General features: G+C 46.6%; 1 protein-coding gene across 3 annotated transcripts in view; it reads right to left on the bottom strand.

Moving 5' to 3' along the window:
* LOC138566252 (solute carrier family 26 member 6-like) overlaps positions 1 to 16,945 on the bottom strand; it is a 1,150,832-nt gene that overhangs the window by 484,462 nt on the left and 649,425 nt on the right. For all 3 annotated transcript variants that reach the window (XM_069643338.1, XM_069643340.1, XM_069643339.1), the window contains exon 7: positions 5,328 to 5,480. In XM_069643338.1, coding sequence (XP_069499439.1) covers positions 5,328 to 5,480 — 153 coding nt within the window. The remainder of the gene's footprint in view (positions 1 to 5,327; positions 5,481 to 16,945) is intronic.

Raw genomic sequence — 16,945 nt, 5'->3', positions numbered from 1 at the left:
CAATCTCTTGCATAAGGGTAGGGAGAGAGTTTTTGGGGTCCCCCATCGTTATCAACATGTCATCTGCGTACGCTACTGTTTTGTGGGTAGTCCCACCCATATCTATGCCCTTTATATCTTGATTGCCCCTTATTTGCGTTAGCAGCGGCTCCAGGAATATTGCGTACAGCAGGGGGGATAGTGGGCATCCAGTTTCGTCCCTCTCTCGATAAGTATCTTGTTGGACAAGGACCCATTCACTGCTACCCTCATGTTAGGGGAATTATAATTGGCTTTTATCATTTTGATGAATGTTTCTCCTATCCCCATTGTTCTCAATATGTGGAATAGTAGGGACCAGTCTACTCGATGGAACACCTTCTCTGCGTCCAATGTTAGTATTACCGCCGGCGGGCATGTTATTCCTATTTTTTCCCTTCTGATATTGTCATGTGTTTGTCATCCGGGGACGAACCCTGACTGATCCTGATGGATCAATTTTGGGAGCACCTGGGTGAGTCTGGGGGCCAATATTTTAGTGTACAACTTAGCGTCTAGATTTATCAGTGCTATCGGTCTATAGGAGGATGGTAATTCAGGGTCTTTCCCCCGTTTGTGTATCACCAGCATCTTAGCCCCATTCATCGTTGGGGTGATATTGTGTTTATCTTTGAAGGAATTATATAACTCAGTCAGGGTCGAGGCCAGTATGTCTCTGTATTCCTTATAGAATATTGCTGTGTAGCCATCTGGGCCCGGGGCCTTATTTCTGGGGAGATCTCTAATCGCCTTCTTGACCTCTTCTAGTGTTATGTCTCTGTCTAGTGTGTGTTTCTCTGTGGCCGATAGCACTGTAAGGTCCACCCCCTCCAAATATGACTTTTGGAGATTCTCGTCCGGATGATCTGAGAAGTACAAGGTTCTGTAGAACCGCTGAAATATCTCCCCCATTTCCATTGTTTGGGTCTTTCTATTCCCCATGTCATCCCGGAGAGCCATTACTGTCCTATCTTGTAGTTTCCCCTTCAGTTGTCTGGCTAATAGTTTATCCGATCCATTTGCCTTAGTGTAATACCAGTGTTTTAGCCTGAGCAGGTGCCTTTCTGCTTTTTTTATGCGGATCATTTCTAACTGTCATTGGACATGTCTCAGGGCCTTTTGTAATTTGATGGTTGGTTTCAGCAATATTTCTGCTTGTATGCTACTAATTTTGGCCTCCAGCTCCCTTTCCCACTGGTGGTTAAGCTTCTCTTTTTGGGCCTTCAATGCAATGAAGTGCCCCTAGTTACTGCCTTTAAGGCTTCCCATTGTGTTTCTATCGATATGTCTGGGTGGTTGTTGTTTGTGAGGTACTCGGTGATATGTTCTCGGATATTGTTCCCCAGCAAAGGATCCCTGACTATCTCCTCGGGAAGTCGCCATTTCCATAACCCGGTCAGCCGTGGGCCTAGCGTTATCTCAGCCCAAAGAGGGGCATGGTTAGACAGTGATATGGAGCCGATGTCTGTCTTTCGTGTTTTGCCTAGGATGCCCGGTGAGGCCCATAGATAGTCTATCCTAGACATCGTGTGGTGTACGTGTGAGTAACCTTGGAGATTGGTATTAATGCGTCTCCAGATGTCTCCCAGTGCTAGGTTGGACATTTTCTTTATAAGGGCCTCCGAGGGAGCATATTGTCCCTGCTGTCTGGGAGCTGATTGTCTATTGAGGGATCCCCCCAATATTATTTCCGCTGAGGCAAAGCGTTCCAGCTTTTCAAGTATGTCTTTGAGGAACCCCTCCTGACCTCTGTTGGGGTGTAGACGGCTGCCAGAGTTAGGGGGTAGCCTTCTATTTCCGTGTTAGCTAGCAAATATCTGCCCTGCTTATCCGCCTCTGTTTGGAGAACCTGCACCTTTAGGGAATCCCTGAATGCGATCAGAATCCCCGACTTTTTGTCTTTAGCATTTGCCTGCATCATCTGGTTGTATCCCTTCAACCGTACCTTTCCCTTGTCCTGTCCCTTTATGTGTGATTCTTGTAACATGATTATGCCATATCTGTCTTGTTTCAGATGATGTTCTACCTTTTTCCTTTTGACAGGAGAATTGAGACCCCAGACATTATATGTTAGAACCTTGGTACCCATCACGCTTCTAAATGGAGAGTCTCTAGTTGATTCCTTTGATATGTTCCATGAGCACTATGGTGGTTCCCGGTTACCCTCCCCTCCCCCTTAGGCTTACCCCAACTCGCCTACTTTTCCCCAACCCCCAAAACTTCCCTGGGATGAGCCCTGGTTTCTATGATCGCTCAGGAGTTGCGCCGTGCGCGCCATGCTCATCTGTCTCAGGGGTAACTTGTAGGGTGTACTAAACCCCTCTGGATTCCAAAAGGTGCCACGGGGGCCCTCCACCCCCACTCCGTACCTTATATTATCGAAAACTCTCCTCCTTCCCGCTTTTTCTCTTTGTGTCATCATGCGTGGACATGCCATGATTGCTCCGACGAGACGTCAGGCGCTCCTCCATTTATTGTCACTTCTCTTTCGGCAAAATACCATATCCCTTTCTTTCTGCTCTCGTCCAGTGCCATTCTGACCTTTACTCGGTTCTTTTATCTCTCTTCTCCCCTTGCGGTTCTTCCTCTTGGGCGCGTGTGCCCAATATTTGTCTCCCCTCCTCACATGTCGGTATCCTCCTCTGCTTCCCTTCCCATGTAAATAGGAGCCCAAAGGGGAATGTCCATCTATATCTGATCTGTTTTCATATTAAGGTTTTTACCACTGGGCCCATTTCTCTGCGCTTCTGTAAAGTGGACTGAGACAGATCTTGATATAGTTGCACCATCTCCCCGTTCATCTTGATGTGTTCCATTGTCCAGGCTTTCCGTAATATCAGCTCTTTTTGGGGATATGAGGAGAGGGCAACTAGAACGTCTCGTGGCCTTGCACCTGGTTCTCCTATCTTCTTTGGGCCTACCCTATGGACCCTGTCTATTCCTACTTCTTCCTCCTCCTTTGCGTCCAGGATCTCCTTAAAGACCTGTTGTAATGCTTCTTTCAGATCTCTGTCCTCCACCGTTTCTGCTATATTTTTTATTCTTATGTTCGATCTACGTGATCTATTTTCAAGATCCTCGCACTGTAATTCAAGGTTGTGAGTGCGTGTCAGGAGTTGTTCTTGGACTTCTGTGTTCTGTTGTGCCTTCTCATCCAGGTTTTGGGTTATTTTTTCCAGGGTGTCCGTCCTTTCTCCCAGATTCGTAATCTCCATTCTTAGTTCTTGCATAGCTGTTCGCATGTCCTTTTTCATGGCTTTGAATTGTGTCTGTGTTGTTGCTAGGAATTGCATCTGGAACTCCCCGAACCATGATTTCATGTCTTCCCTGGTTGCCATGTCAGGATCCAGCGTGTCCGTGATCGCTTTTGTGGGTTGGGCTTCTTGTTTTTTTTCCTTGTGGATGTGGATGGGTTGGAATGTTCTGGCCCCCACAGTTGTGTTAGGCTCTGATCCCCTCTCTTCTGTTGTGCATGTTGGTCCTGTTGCGCTGTCCTCCCCCTGGATTTTGACATAGGTGCTGGTAGGATTTGTCTATATTATCGCTTCTGTTGCCCTTCCAGCCCTTTTTGGGGGTGCCTGTTGCTCTGTTTGACCTGTCTGGGCTCAGAAGGGGTATGGTGTATCCCCTAGTTGTGCCCCCACTTGGCGTTTACAAGTCCTGGTGAGTGGGGTTGTGCCCTATGTCACTGCTCATGGGATCTCTGTTGCCCACCTCAGCTCTCTTTGTTACGGGGGGTTGCCAAGTTTTCCACTCGCCCTCTGTCTTAGAGTATAGGACCCCCATTCCGGGTCAGGTGTGATGGCTCTGTTGAAGTACGGTCCTTGAGGATTAATCCTGGTGATTACTGCAAAGCATATATTAGCCTGTCTCCCCACAGTAGAGCTGAGTATGTCCAATGTCTGTATTGAGGGGATGAGGGGAGCAGGTCTCACTGGTCTCGCTGGTCCCACTTGCTGTCTGAGGGGTTATTTAACTGGGTCCTGTGAAGTCTGGCGAGGGGTTGGGGGGCCCTTAGCTCTGTAGGCTTTGGGCCCCTCGTCGCTCTCCGCTGGTGTTGTTTAGTGTGAGCCCCCACTGCCCCCTGCACCGCGTACCTGAAAGAGTGGCTGCTGGGCACGTCCTTCATATCACTGCATGTGGGTGCTCCCTCTGGGCCACCAACGATATCCCGCTCTCTTGGTGCGCTCCTGCGGCGCCTTCCTCGGCTGTTCTCTGCACACGGCTCTAATCTTCGCGACGTCTGCAGGGCGGGGTCGCTTCTTCTGCCTGGGCGTGGTGCTCAAGCTGTCCTGTTCTCCCGGCTCCGGTCCTCGCTGCATCTCAGGGCCGTCCTCACCAGGGCCGGGTCACTTCTACTGCTTGGCCGTGGTTTGTGCGCGGGCCTCCCTCCTATCTTCGGCTCCCCGTCTTCTGCTGGCGAAGTCCGTTACTTCGTCTGCGTGTGAGGGAGTCCGCCTCTGTCCCCATACTAAACAGAGTTTCCTTCCCAAGGAAACTAAAACTAATGGTCAGTCTGTGTCGAGTCGTCAAACCTATAAAACTGTCCTTGTGTCCAAAACTAATCTGACCCCCACACTGGAAATACTTAACTAAAAGTGCAAGGAAATATCACTGACTTATGTTTTGCAGAAACAAAGCAGATACATCCAACAGAGAAATCCGTGGATCCAGAGGGTCGTTTCCTTTCTCCTGGATATTTAGATAGAATGACATATTGTCTCTTACAAACAACAGTCTTCTTTAGAATGATAAAAGTGTCTCTTTCAAACAAGTTTCTTTGATTTTTTATACTCAGTTCAGAAAGATCTTGTTCAAACAATATGTTCCAGAGCATTTAATTCTCCCTAGGTTTCTTTACAGCGAGTTTACACCGAGTTCACAAAAGAATATCGTCTTCGAATGAGAATTCCATATGAGGTTTCCTTCAACCTCTTTTATGGCTTTGTGGATCTCCCCGATATGCTCCTTCCTCAGGAATTCATCCACAAGCTCTTCCCGTCTTCTTTTATATCCTTCTGCCAGATAATAATCTTTTGCCATGCCCTCTTTTGTATTTTATTTTAAAACCTTTAAATAGAATGTTGAAAAGAAAAGTGGATATTATTAAAAACATTTTTAATCCATATTCTTTTTTAGAAAGAGAGACATCAGTTATTCTCCTGACAGAGTCACACAGGAAAGAGGCATTGAGTCAACTTCTGATGTGGTCTACTGACGTTTATAAAAATAAATTGGTTATAACTGCCCAGATTATGCCGCACTCTCCTGCTTCATGAATGGTGCTAATTTAGCCTCCATGTGCTTACCACGATGAGCTCAATCGGTATAGGCATTCGCAGCTTGGAGCTGAACTTCTCGTTCATAAACTTTACTCCGACAAGTATCACAAGGGCAACGATGCTGACCACCAAGGTACTCAAGTTAGTCTGGGGCAGATTGGAGCATATCGTGATGATGGTCTGAAGGAAAGAAAAAGAGAGAGCATATTTTAAATATTGGGACAACGTCACTACAGGCAGGCTAGGAGATTGGTCCCTTGATACCCTGGGAGTCAAAGGCCATAAACCACAGAACAATGCTGGCCCCAGAGGCAATAAATGGATGTCCCCGCAGGGCGCCAAACCCAAACCAAGCATCATGTGTCACCTTTCCGTAATTAAAGTTTCCCACTCTAGTTGGTACCCAAATAGCATGCCCAATATGAGTTTAAAAGTAAATAAATTCACAAACTGAGGGGCCTAGCTCACAGGCATGTGTTTGCAGGATCCTGTGAACTGCATGTCATTAGGAAAGACCCAAGTACCACAGAGAAGTCAATAAACAAACATGGGTTAAGGCGATGACCATGTGACAGCCCCACATTGGTGGGCAAGTCAGGTCAACCGGGGGACAGGGAGATAGCAGAGCTCTGACACACTGAAACCTGTAGGTGCCATGTTGGAGTTGTGCAGACTCTAGGGCAGAACCTTGTGGCAATAAAATGGCAGAGAGCTGTTCTGTTGCCTCAGAGCGCAGCACCTAGGCTCATCGTTCAGTGCAACTAAGCACACAAGGAGAGTCTGAAGTCCAATTGTGTCCCAGACAATCACATGGCCCAACGCTGATTCTCAAACAGGTGATTTCAATTCTCTTCTAAAGGCCCCATTTTCAATCCATGGAGGGGATATAAAAGAGAAGGCTGTCTATACAGAGGTTTGGGTGTTAAGAGCTGGTTGACAGATGTGGAGAAAGGCAAGTGGAGAGAAAAGCAAAGAAGAGAGGAGAGGGAGGACTAACGAGAGAGAGGGCGGAAAGGAGGATAATGAATATCCAAGCGGGAGAGGAGAGAGGAGGAGGGATATCAAAAGACAGAAGTGGAGGAAAATGTTCGAGTGATTAGAAACAGAGGATTCAAGGGAACAACTGGAGGAAATAGAAAAAAGCATTAGTGATGAGGAGATCGAAAACTGTGAGCAAGGAAGGAGACAAAGTGCTCTGGAAAGGCTGGCCCAGAATGGTTTTTCTGCCAGGGTGGAGAAGGTGGCAGTTTAATAGCCAGGTAAATGTGGGGCCAAGTAACTGGTAGAGGTCAACTTTGGCAAAGCATTGGGAACGAAAAGGGTAACTGAGGCCCAGTACAGAGGGTAACATGATAGCACCTTGGTGCTCAACTGAACCTGAAGCACCTGACCCCTGTCTGATGATCTATGGTACCAGAGCGGTGACACCTGGTAGATCCCAGTCCAGGAGGACCAGCGTAATTTCAACATAGAAAGACCCAAAGACCAACCCAGAAGTACCTGCAAACACTATAAAATCCTATGAGTGACTGTTTAATGTATGCAGTGTAACAGACCCTGACCTAGAGGTAGGGATGGACACTGGGCTACGGTCCTAAATACTTTGGGGAACCAAGTGGACGCCCTGTGTGAATATAATAAAGGGAGTGGTGTAACCAAGAATCTTGTGTATTATTCGGACTAGTATTTGTATTTCTTTTATTGGCGCATTGGTTTATAAATAAAATCTTGGCCATTTATTAGTTTAAATATGTACACACAATACAATAGATAAAACATATAATGCGAAGTGAATCATGTTAGGCAGAAACCTGTGCAGTTCCCTTAGGGACCACTGCAAAAGATTTAAGACTACAGGTGTTTGGCAGTAAACCCACTTGGTAGCAGTCTGTACCACACAGATTCACTTGGTAGCTGTGGCTGTGGCTGAGCAGTCAGACTTCCCTCAAGAAGAGTTAGGCAGTATATAGAGTATACACAATAGGTACAGAGATACAGTAGCACAAGCAAACACTGACCAGAGCTCTGGTGTAAAAGTATATAGTTATTTATTTAAAGACACACTTGTAGATTACACTAGCACAAAGAGGTAAGTAAATTCAACACACAGTCACTATTATATATATACAACCCTAATTACTTATTAGACAAGTCTTAATGAGAAACACCAGTTAGGGAAAAAGGCAGAGTTATGGAAGCACACACATTTCAATACTTTTTAAAAGAACCACAGTAAGGCAGGATAGGCAGAGTTCTAATGGAGAGCAAGGAAGTCAATTGCAAGGCCCACTCTTGGAGAGAACAAGTAGAAGGGGTCCAGGTTCACACAGTAGGGTTATGCCCAAAGAGTCTTGTAGATAGTTCGCACACAAAGAATGAAATTAAAGTCAGGAAAAGTTAGCTAGGTTGTCCCAGGCCAGCCCAGGTTAGAAAGTCGAGGCTTTACTGTCACCCCCCAAACGATCTGTCGCAAGGGAAGCCAGGTGGGACACAGTACCTTCAGTCGGAAGGAAGCTCCAGCGGGGTTTCGTCCAGAGGAAGAGGAGGTCTCGCCGTGGAGGAAAGAGGAAGGTCGTTGCACTGCCAGGGAAGAAACCAGCTGCAGAGTTCTTCGGTTAAAAGGTACCACCCTTCTATTCGAGGTAGTGGTAAACCATGGTATTCCGGTCAAAGGAAGAAGACTCTCCGGACTGGAGATCTCCTTTGTCATCGGGAAAAGTGGTGAGACGGTTCAGCAGGGCTCCACCGGTGGTGTCGTCGTTGCAGGTCGGCTCAGCTTCTCCCTCCTCGGATTCTTAGGTCCTGTGTCGACTTTTGAAGTTCCAGTCCCCAAAGCCCTGCTTTTATGCAGCAAACCCCCATTCATTCAGCCCAGCTGTCAATCAAACATGCTAAGTGGTGAACCGGCCGGCTCACCACTTGGGCCAATCACACAAGAGTGCGACTTGAGTTGCCAAGGCAACTCAGTCCAGGGTGCCTAAACCCCCTCCCACACACCCTGTGGTACCCAGACAGAGTGGCACCACTTTTGGAGACTTCTGTGGAGAAGCCCGCCAAAAAGTGGAACAAAGGGCTCGACTTGGAACGGAGTCACAGAAGAGAACACAAACGCCATTTTAGAATCGAGTTCTGGCAAAAAATACCAACCGGTGAATTAATATTAAATAAATAAACCGGCAGTATGTTCGAGGATATAGGAATTAAATAATTAAAGTTGGTAGCCTCGAACAATGGGAAAATCCCATAGAGATATATTCGCGGTCGAATATAAAAAGTAGTATCCAGCAATCAAATTGCCCCGACCAGTACGTCCACAATATGATGGTTTGTACTGGTTTCTGTTCATAATTTGGGACTATTAAAGCCAATGGTGACTTTACATGCCCTGGGAGATAGTAGTCAGTCCCAGGGTATGGAGTCTATGCTTGGGGGTCGCTACGACACCCCTGGGTTACGGCACGGAGGGTGCTGTGTAACCCACATCAAAAACACATGAGACCCTATGGAGTAAAAGACCCCATAGCCCATAAAACACATGGAAAGACAAAGGAACACCTCAAATCATGTCTAAGAGTGGGAGTAAAAGAGTCTCACTCTTAGCAGGAGAAAAAAATAAACCCCAAAAATCCAGCAAAGCTGCTGGGGGACTCACTAGGTTTGGGAAATTAGCCTTTACAGAAAATTCTCCCTAACAAATCAATTCCATGAAACAGTTCATTCAAAACAAAAGTGTCTCATGATAAAAATTGAATAACACTGTAGAAACAATACAATTATATAAAACATATACAACACTCACTAACCTATTATGGTGAATTAATTTGTTAACATTGTCAATATAAGCAGCATGCAAAATGGTAGTGATGAATTGTTGTAGTTGTAGGCCGCTATCAAAGACACCCCAAGATTGTGAGCCTTGGGTGAGGTAACAAGAAGGTCAGGTGGGAAGGGGATAGGAGATGGGATGCGAGGGATGACATTGGACGCCGGGAGAAAGACGACTTCCTTTTTTGAAGATTTTAGCATGAGGCAGGGGAAGACCATCAAGTGATGAATTGCAGACAATTCATAATCCATTCCGAGATAGCTGGGGTGAAGGAGGGAAAGGAGAACAATGTGTGAGTGTCATTAACAAAAAGGAACTAGTGAAAGCCAAAGGATGATATAGGTCTTTCAAGGGAAGAGGTTTAGAGGGTGATGTCAACATGGAGAGGAGTGGGGTCAGAGGTTTGCGAGTTCCAAGAGATTGTAAAATATTAAAAAGGAGGCGATCCAGGCAGGAGGAGATTTGCAAAACAAAGGGTCCTCGACAGTGAGGAGGAGACAGAGGTGGTCGACGGTGACGAAAGCAGCAGAAAGGTCTAAAAGAATGAATATACAAGAGAGTTTTGGAGTGCTGCATTGGAGAGAACATTGGAGAGATGTATGAGTGCGATCTTGGTGGTGTGTTTAGTACGAAAGCTAGATTGAAGTTGATCTTGCGCTCTGAAACACCTGTGTACGAGCGCGATACAAATAAAATATCATATATCATATCATATCATATCTCCAAGGCAGCTATCCTCAAGGTACCAAGTGAACCGGTCGAAGACTCAGTGGTGTATTTACAATTAGGAAGAGCAGGCCCTGGCCTAGAGCGGCAAATTGCCACTGGAACGGCAGGTTTATGTACAATTAATTCACTACTTGTCATCTTTTAAATGGAAGGTCATTTTATTTCTTTGAGGAGGTAATGCTCGCACTAATAACCTTTCTGCTCCCAGACGAGAAGAGCACAGGCAGCAGCCCTCCAGAGAGCCTCTATGTACACAGGCCTGCACTGGGCTCAGTGGCATTTCAGGCCACTTGTGGAGAAAGGAACCCGTGGATACTCAGAACTTCTACATGGTGGCAGCAGGTGACTCACAAGAAATCGGGTATTAACACTGACACTGAAAAGCTACGTTCCAACCTTCCCTTACTTGTGTCCAGTTGGTAGACAGCTTATGTTACAATAACTTTCTCTAAAAGATGATTATCTAACCTAACAGAAAGTAGGTAATTGGGCTCTACAAGTTGTATTTGTATTTATTAAATTTTATATATCGCTTTACACCAAAGCGCTTTACATGAAACAACATGGAATACATAAAAAAAGCAATATACTACAAGTCATGAGTCAAAAAACCAAGAGCAATATACAGAACAATTTGCAGAGATCATTAGAATAGACCAGAATCGGGTAAAGCAGGCGAGGAAGTGGGAGAGAGCTGTCAAGAGGGAGATTGAAGAAGGTGGGATGAATAAGAGGAGATGGAGCGGAAAGGGAGAGGGAGAGAATTATGATATGATATGATATGATATATGATATGATATGATATGATAGGTTATTTGTATTGTATTGTATTGTTTATTTATTTATAGAGCGCACCTGGCCGTTAAGCAACTGGGCGATTGCAAATAATAAAATCTTAAGTTACAGGTACATAAATATGTTACATTTCTTATATTACAGGATCATATATCAAGCATTTCTTATGTTACAATGTCAGATGACTTACATGTAGGATATGTTACAGTTTCAAGTAATTTACAATAAATGTACAGAGTATTAGGTACAGTTGAGGCATTTAGCAGTCGTTGGTGTGAAGCCAGAGTTTGACGTTAGCTTTGAACACATAGAAGGAAGGGGTAGCTCTGAGTGCGTCTGGGATGGAGTTCCAGAGATGAGCTGCTAGAACTGGGAAGCTGGACCCACCAGTTCTTTTCAGTTTAAAGTTGGGGATTTTGATGCTGTTTGAGAGGGCCTTTCTGATGGGTCGTTCAGAAGTGTACTTTGTGAATTTTTCTGTGAGGTATGCAGGTGCTTTGTTGTTCAGACAATTGTGTGTAATGTTCAGAGTTTTAAATTTGATACAGTCATTGATGGCCAGCCAGTTGACAGCTCTTCTATGGACAGATATGTGTTGCCCTTTGGGAATACCTAGGGCTGTTCTAAGGGCATTGTTCTGCAGGGTTTGGAGTTTGTTGATGTTATGTTTACTGGTGCCTAGGTACAGTGCATTGCAGTAATCTAATTTGGAAAGGATGAGGGCTCGCGCTATGGTGGTACAGCTGTCTGTGGATAGGTATGGTTTACAGGCGTGAATACGTTTGCAGGTGTAACTAGTTGCTGAGGCTGTCGCATTTACTTGCTTGGCGAGGGTGAGAGCTGAGTCTAAGTAGAATCCTAAGGTTTTAACTTCCTTGGCTACCTTGATTTTGATGCCATCAATCGTGATGGAATTCTACAGATGGGGTAATTTGTTAAGTTTACTGGTAGACCCGATGATTAAGAGCTTGGTCTTGTCGTCGTTAAGACATAGGCCATGTGTGGCCATCCAGGTTTGGATGATGTGGTAGATTTTATTTATGAGGCTGGTGTCCTTTTCATAGTCACCCTGGATTGGGATAAGAATCTGGGTATCATCAGCGTAGTTGGTATATGAGACCCCTAGTTTGTCCAATATATCAAAGAGATTTATAACGCGCTTAATACCCAGAGGTTTCTAAGCGCTGACCCGGGTTCGAACATGTGGTGTTCCACGTCGTCTTGCTTCCAAGGCGAGAACGTTGCAACTGAGCTATCCTCCCGAGAATGAATTCCAGTGGAGTGGGGCAAGGAGCTGGAAAGAGCAGAAGCGGGAAGGGGCACAAGGCGCGGGTGGGACAGTGAGTAGGAAGTGATCAGCAGAATGGAGGGGACGGGAGGGAGAATAGAATGAGAGGAGGGAGAAGAGGGAGGAGAGGTAGGGAGGGGCAAGATCATGACGGGATTTGAAGACGAGACAGAGGAAATTGAATTTGAATTGGGAGTGAAAGGAGAGCCAGTCAAGTGAGGAGAGTGAAGAGGAGATGAAGTCATGAAGAGAGAGGGAACAGAGTACGGATAGCAGAATGGTAGAGGTATTTAAGGGGAGCAAGATGTGAAGCGGGGAGGCAAAAGAGGAGCACAGTAGACGAGACAAGAAAAGATGAGGGAAGAAATTAGGAGTTTGGTGGTGTGGAAGATGAGGGAAGATCAGATTTTGCGAACATTGTAGAGATGGAAGCGACAGGCGCGGGAGATAAGAGAGATAAGGTGAGCAAAGGAGAGGTTTGGGTCAAAGTGGAGGCCAAGGTTGCGGGTAGAGGCAGAGATGGGGAGTTGTGCAGGGGGAAAGATGATGGAAGGAGCGGGGAATGAGGGGGGAAGTGTGTTGGAAGGAACGACTAGAACTTTGATTTTGTTATTTAGGGTGAGAAAGTGGGAGGACATCCAGGATTTGATAGCAGTGAGACAGGAAGAGAGTTTGAGGTGGATGTCAAGAGTGAAGGAAGAGAAAGAGAGGAAAAGTTGGGTGTCATCAGCGTAGAAGTTGTGAGAGATACCAAAGGAGGAGATGATTGGGGCTAGGAAGGAGGTATATAGCGAGAAGAGAAAAAGGGCCAAGCACAGAACCTTGGGGAACGCCGAAGTCGAGGGAGTGGGTAGGGGAGGTTTGGCCGCCCCAAGAGACGGCAAAGGAGCGATTTGACGGTAGGAGGAGACCCAGTTGAGGACAGAGTCTTTGATACCAAAGGAGGAAAGAGTGTCTAGGAGTAAGGGGTGATCAACCGTATCAAAGGCGGCTGAAAGGTCAAGGAAAATGAGAACGGCATAGTGTTTGGAGTAGCGAGCGGTGAGGAGAAAGTTAAGAATGGAGGTGAGAGCAGTTTCCGTAGAGTGTTTGGGAAGAAACCCAGATTGAGTGGGGGGGAGAGAGAGGTTGGAAACAAATGCAGAGAGTTGGGACTAGATGAGAGATTCTAAGAGCTTAGAGGGGAAGGGTAAGAGGGAGATGAGGCAAAAGTTGGAAGCCAAGAGGGGATTAGCAGAGGGTTTTTTCAGGATAGGGATTATAGTGGCGTGTTTGAAGGCTGAAGGAAAGGTAGAGGAAGTGAGACAAATATTGAAGAAGGAGGTGAGGTAAGGTATGAGGTAAGGTATGAGGAGGGGGTAGATGTTGAGAATCAGAGGGGTGGGGAGAGGGTCAGAGGGGGCAGCAGTGGGGTAAGTTTTGGACAGGAGGAGGGAAACATCAAAGTGAGAGACTGGAGTAAAGTTAGTCATGAAGGAGAGTGGGGTAATGGGAGATGGGAAAGGGGAGAGTAAGAGGGGGAGTGTAGAATGTTTTGGCGTAAGGTGTGGATCTTAGAGGAGAGAAAGTCAGCGAAGTCAGAGGGTGAAAGAGGAGAGGCAACAGAGTGGTGAGGGGTAGGAGGAGCGAGAAGGCGAGTCAAGGTTTGGAAGATTCGGCAGGTCTGGGAAGTTTGAGAGTGGAGGAGGTTAGAGAAGTAGGATCATTTGGCTGAGCTGATGCAGGTGTCGTAGAGGGAGTGTTAGGAGAAGTGAGGAAGTAAGGGGGGTTGAAGTTCCGGAGGTCACTCGGGAGAAGTAGATGGAGGAAGAGTGGGGGAGAGGGACAGAGGGAATGAGGGAGAAGTAGAGTAGAGCGTGGTCAGATAGATAGTTGGGTAGGTGAGAAACCGAGGAGGGGGAGAAGGAAGAGATGAAGATGAGGTCGAGAGTGGAGCCAGAAGAGTGAGTAGGTGATGTAGGAAGGGGGGCAAGAAGGTAGGAATCAAGTATAGATAAGAGGGCGGAGGTTTGGTGGGTGGTGGAGAGATGGAGGTTGAAATTGACAAGTACAATTAGGGGTGTGGGACTGGGGGAGATGAGGCAGAGGAGGTGGTCAATGTCATCATAGAAGGATGTGAGGGGGCCAGGCGGGCGGTAAATTATGAGAAAGGAGATGACATGGGCGGAGGAGAAGATTTTATACAAGTATTCAAAAGAGGGGAAGTCTGGGAGAGGTGTTGGGCAGGGGGTTGATAGGCATTTGGGATGAAAGAGAAGACCGATGCCACCTCCACAGCCAGAAGAGCGGGAGACGTGAGTAAAGGAAGAGGAGGAGGGAGTGAGTGAAGCAGGTATGGTTGAATTGAAGGCAGGATCCTGGTTTCAGTGATGCATAGAAAGTGAAGGTTTAACCGTAGAAACAGGTCCAGAACAGCTGCAGTCTTGTTACAGACAGATCTTGCATTCTATAGGGTGATGTCGATGACGCTGGAGGTTTCCAAAATTGGGGGATAGATGAGATTGGGGTGGTTAGTTGTGGTAGATGGGTGTTGGTCGAGCAGGGGTGGGACAGAGAGGGAAGGTTAAGTGTGGAGATGGTCATAATGATGAGGCAGAGTGTTTTGAGGAGAAGCCAGGAGAAGGGGTGGGGGGTGGGACTAGAGTGTGGAGGGGAGTAGTAGTAGGGGTTGGGCATGCCTGATTGAGCAATGGGAGCAGGTAAAGGTGTAGCGGGAGTGCTGGAGGTAGATGCTGGGTTGGCAGGAATGTAGTTTGGGCAGGAGAGAGAAGTGAGGAGGTGCATGCAGTTTGGTCACTGAAATGTGTCAGAGATGTGAATGGAACAGTGGGCAAGGGGGGGAGAGGAGAGTGTGGGGGAGAATTGGGATATGGAGCCTGGTAGGACCAGACAGGAGATGGTAGAAGAGGTACTGGCAGAGATTGTCGCAGTAGTAGGTGCAGGGTCGCTGGTGCAAGTAGAAGATCGCCATTGCAGTTGGTACGATGATCAGAGTTCAGTAGGGCCAGGCAGGTGAAGGTTGAGGAGGTGGACGTAGAATTAGGTGTGAAGGTCGCAGACCAGCCCGTTGTGGTTGACAAGGAGCAAGCGGGAGATAGCCACAGTAGTAGGTATGTTGGTCACGGAGCGGAAGGGTGAACAGAAAGTTTCAGGGTGAGAGGTTACTCAGGTAAGATTGCTGGGTTTGCGTGGAGTCTGGAGTAAACCACAAAGGGAGGTAGTGAGTGTGAGGACACTCAGCAGTTTCAGGTGGTGCACAGGTATGAGCAGATGTTCGATGGTGCAGTGGTTCGGCAGCTGCACTCTTTGAAGGTTCCTACCTGTAGCAGCAAGTTGGAGGTGTTTGGAGGGACACACAGTAACTCCATGCTCTGGTTGCTCTGATTACTCAAGTTGCTCTGGTGTACTCAACTGTAGAACACCCTGCCATTTCCAAATCCTGGGCATTAGAGATCTGGAAACACACTGCAGCTAACAGAAAAATGAATGGTCTGAGCATTTACTTTCCAATCCGCACAGCTTTAAAAATGTCATTAAGTTATGGATCCAACCCGTAATAAGATGGGGTAAAGAGGAGTAATTTAACATGGGGTGGGGGGAGAATGGCAATGCGGCAGAACCAGGTGAAGGTACAGTGGGGCTCATTATACGTTTGGTGGTATCTCAGCGATAAATCCGCCGAGATTCCACCAAACTGTATTATCCTCAACACCACTCGGTCCGGTGGTATTAACCTCAGATTGCAAGTGACAGTAGGCGGTCTAAGTCCCCATTTATTTTGAGTCCATAGGACTCATTGGGGGGATTACAGCAGCAGTAATTGCGCCGGCGGTAATTCTGCAGAAATATGGCGGAAAGTCGGCAGATTAAACTACAGCTCATAGCTGGAGGTGAAACCTCCAACTATCCGCCCAACTTATCATTGGGGTGTGCAGTAATGCGGCAGTATACAGAAATACCGCTGCATTTTACCCACACCGCCCAACTTGTAATGAGACAGTGTCTGGTAAAGAATTGGAGTAAAGTTGGGGTTGCAGGGCAAGCACTTAGCTGGGGCTAGGGCAGAATTTCACATATCCAATTATTTTGTATTTTGTATTTTGTATTTCTGGTCTGGTGGAGGGTTGCAGAGATGACTAATTAGCAGGTGTTTACAGGTGTTCCAGATACCACATCATTCAATTCTTAGGACACTATCTGACAAAGGCATGGAGAGAGGAAGAGGCTGCTGAGAAGGGGGAGGGGCTGAAGAGGAAGGTGAAAAATGAACAGGTGAGTTTTGCGTATATTTATAGGTGGTCAACCTTTATCCATACAATAAGGAGTAACAAACACTAAATATGAAACAACATGAGTCCTGCATTTCAACTGGTCTGGTCTATTTTCTTTTTCTGGGTGGTGAGAAGTTTGCAAGTGCCCTCCCCAGCATTGTACTCAGTGGCTTTTTTTTATTCCTCAATTCAGGGAACCCTTTCAGAGTCTTGATTCTCTATCCTCTTTCTATATTTACGACCCTGCTTCTCCTAAGAAACCCCTTCATCTAGGACTTTTCGCCCAGTTAGCACCTGCATGTTAGGTCTGGCAGTGATGAGAGCTAGGGCTTGGCGAGGTGGAGGCAAGTCCTAGAGAGTCTACTATGATGCTTGTCAACTGGGATTCTCCACATGGTCAGTCAGGACGCCTTCTTTACCTCTGTGTTTGAGGTGCCGAATTAGGCCCCCAAAGTCCTGTCCTCGACTACCTCTCATGCCTAAATGGGACTCGCTATTTTTTATTTAATTTATTTATTTATTCGCTTATACCACGCTGATAGCCCGCGGGCATCAGGGCTCAAAACACTAAAACAAACAGACAAAGGACTAAAACGTGAGACGGGACAATAACATGAAAAAGTGGTCGTTGCCTAATGAATCCTATCCTGTCCAAGTGGTGTTTTTGCTCCTGTCTTTCTGCTTCCTAATGTTGCTTTTACCTCTGACCTATCTCCTGCCACACACCCTTGCCGCA

Source organism: Ambystoma mexicanum, chromosome 2p (assembly GCF_040938575.1).
Source record: "Ambystoma mexicanum isolate Mex_15411 chromosome 2p, UKY_AmexF1_1, whole genome shotgun sequence".
NCBI lineage: Eukaryota > Metazoa > Chordata > Amphibia > Caudata > Ambystomatidae > Ambystoma > Ambystoma mexicanum.
Note: the sequence above shows the minus strand (reverse complement) of the source record. Positions and strands in the feature narration are given on the sequence as shown.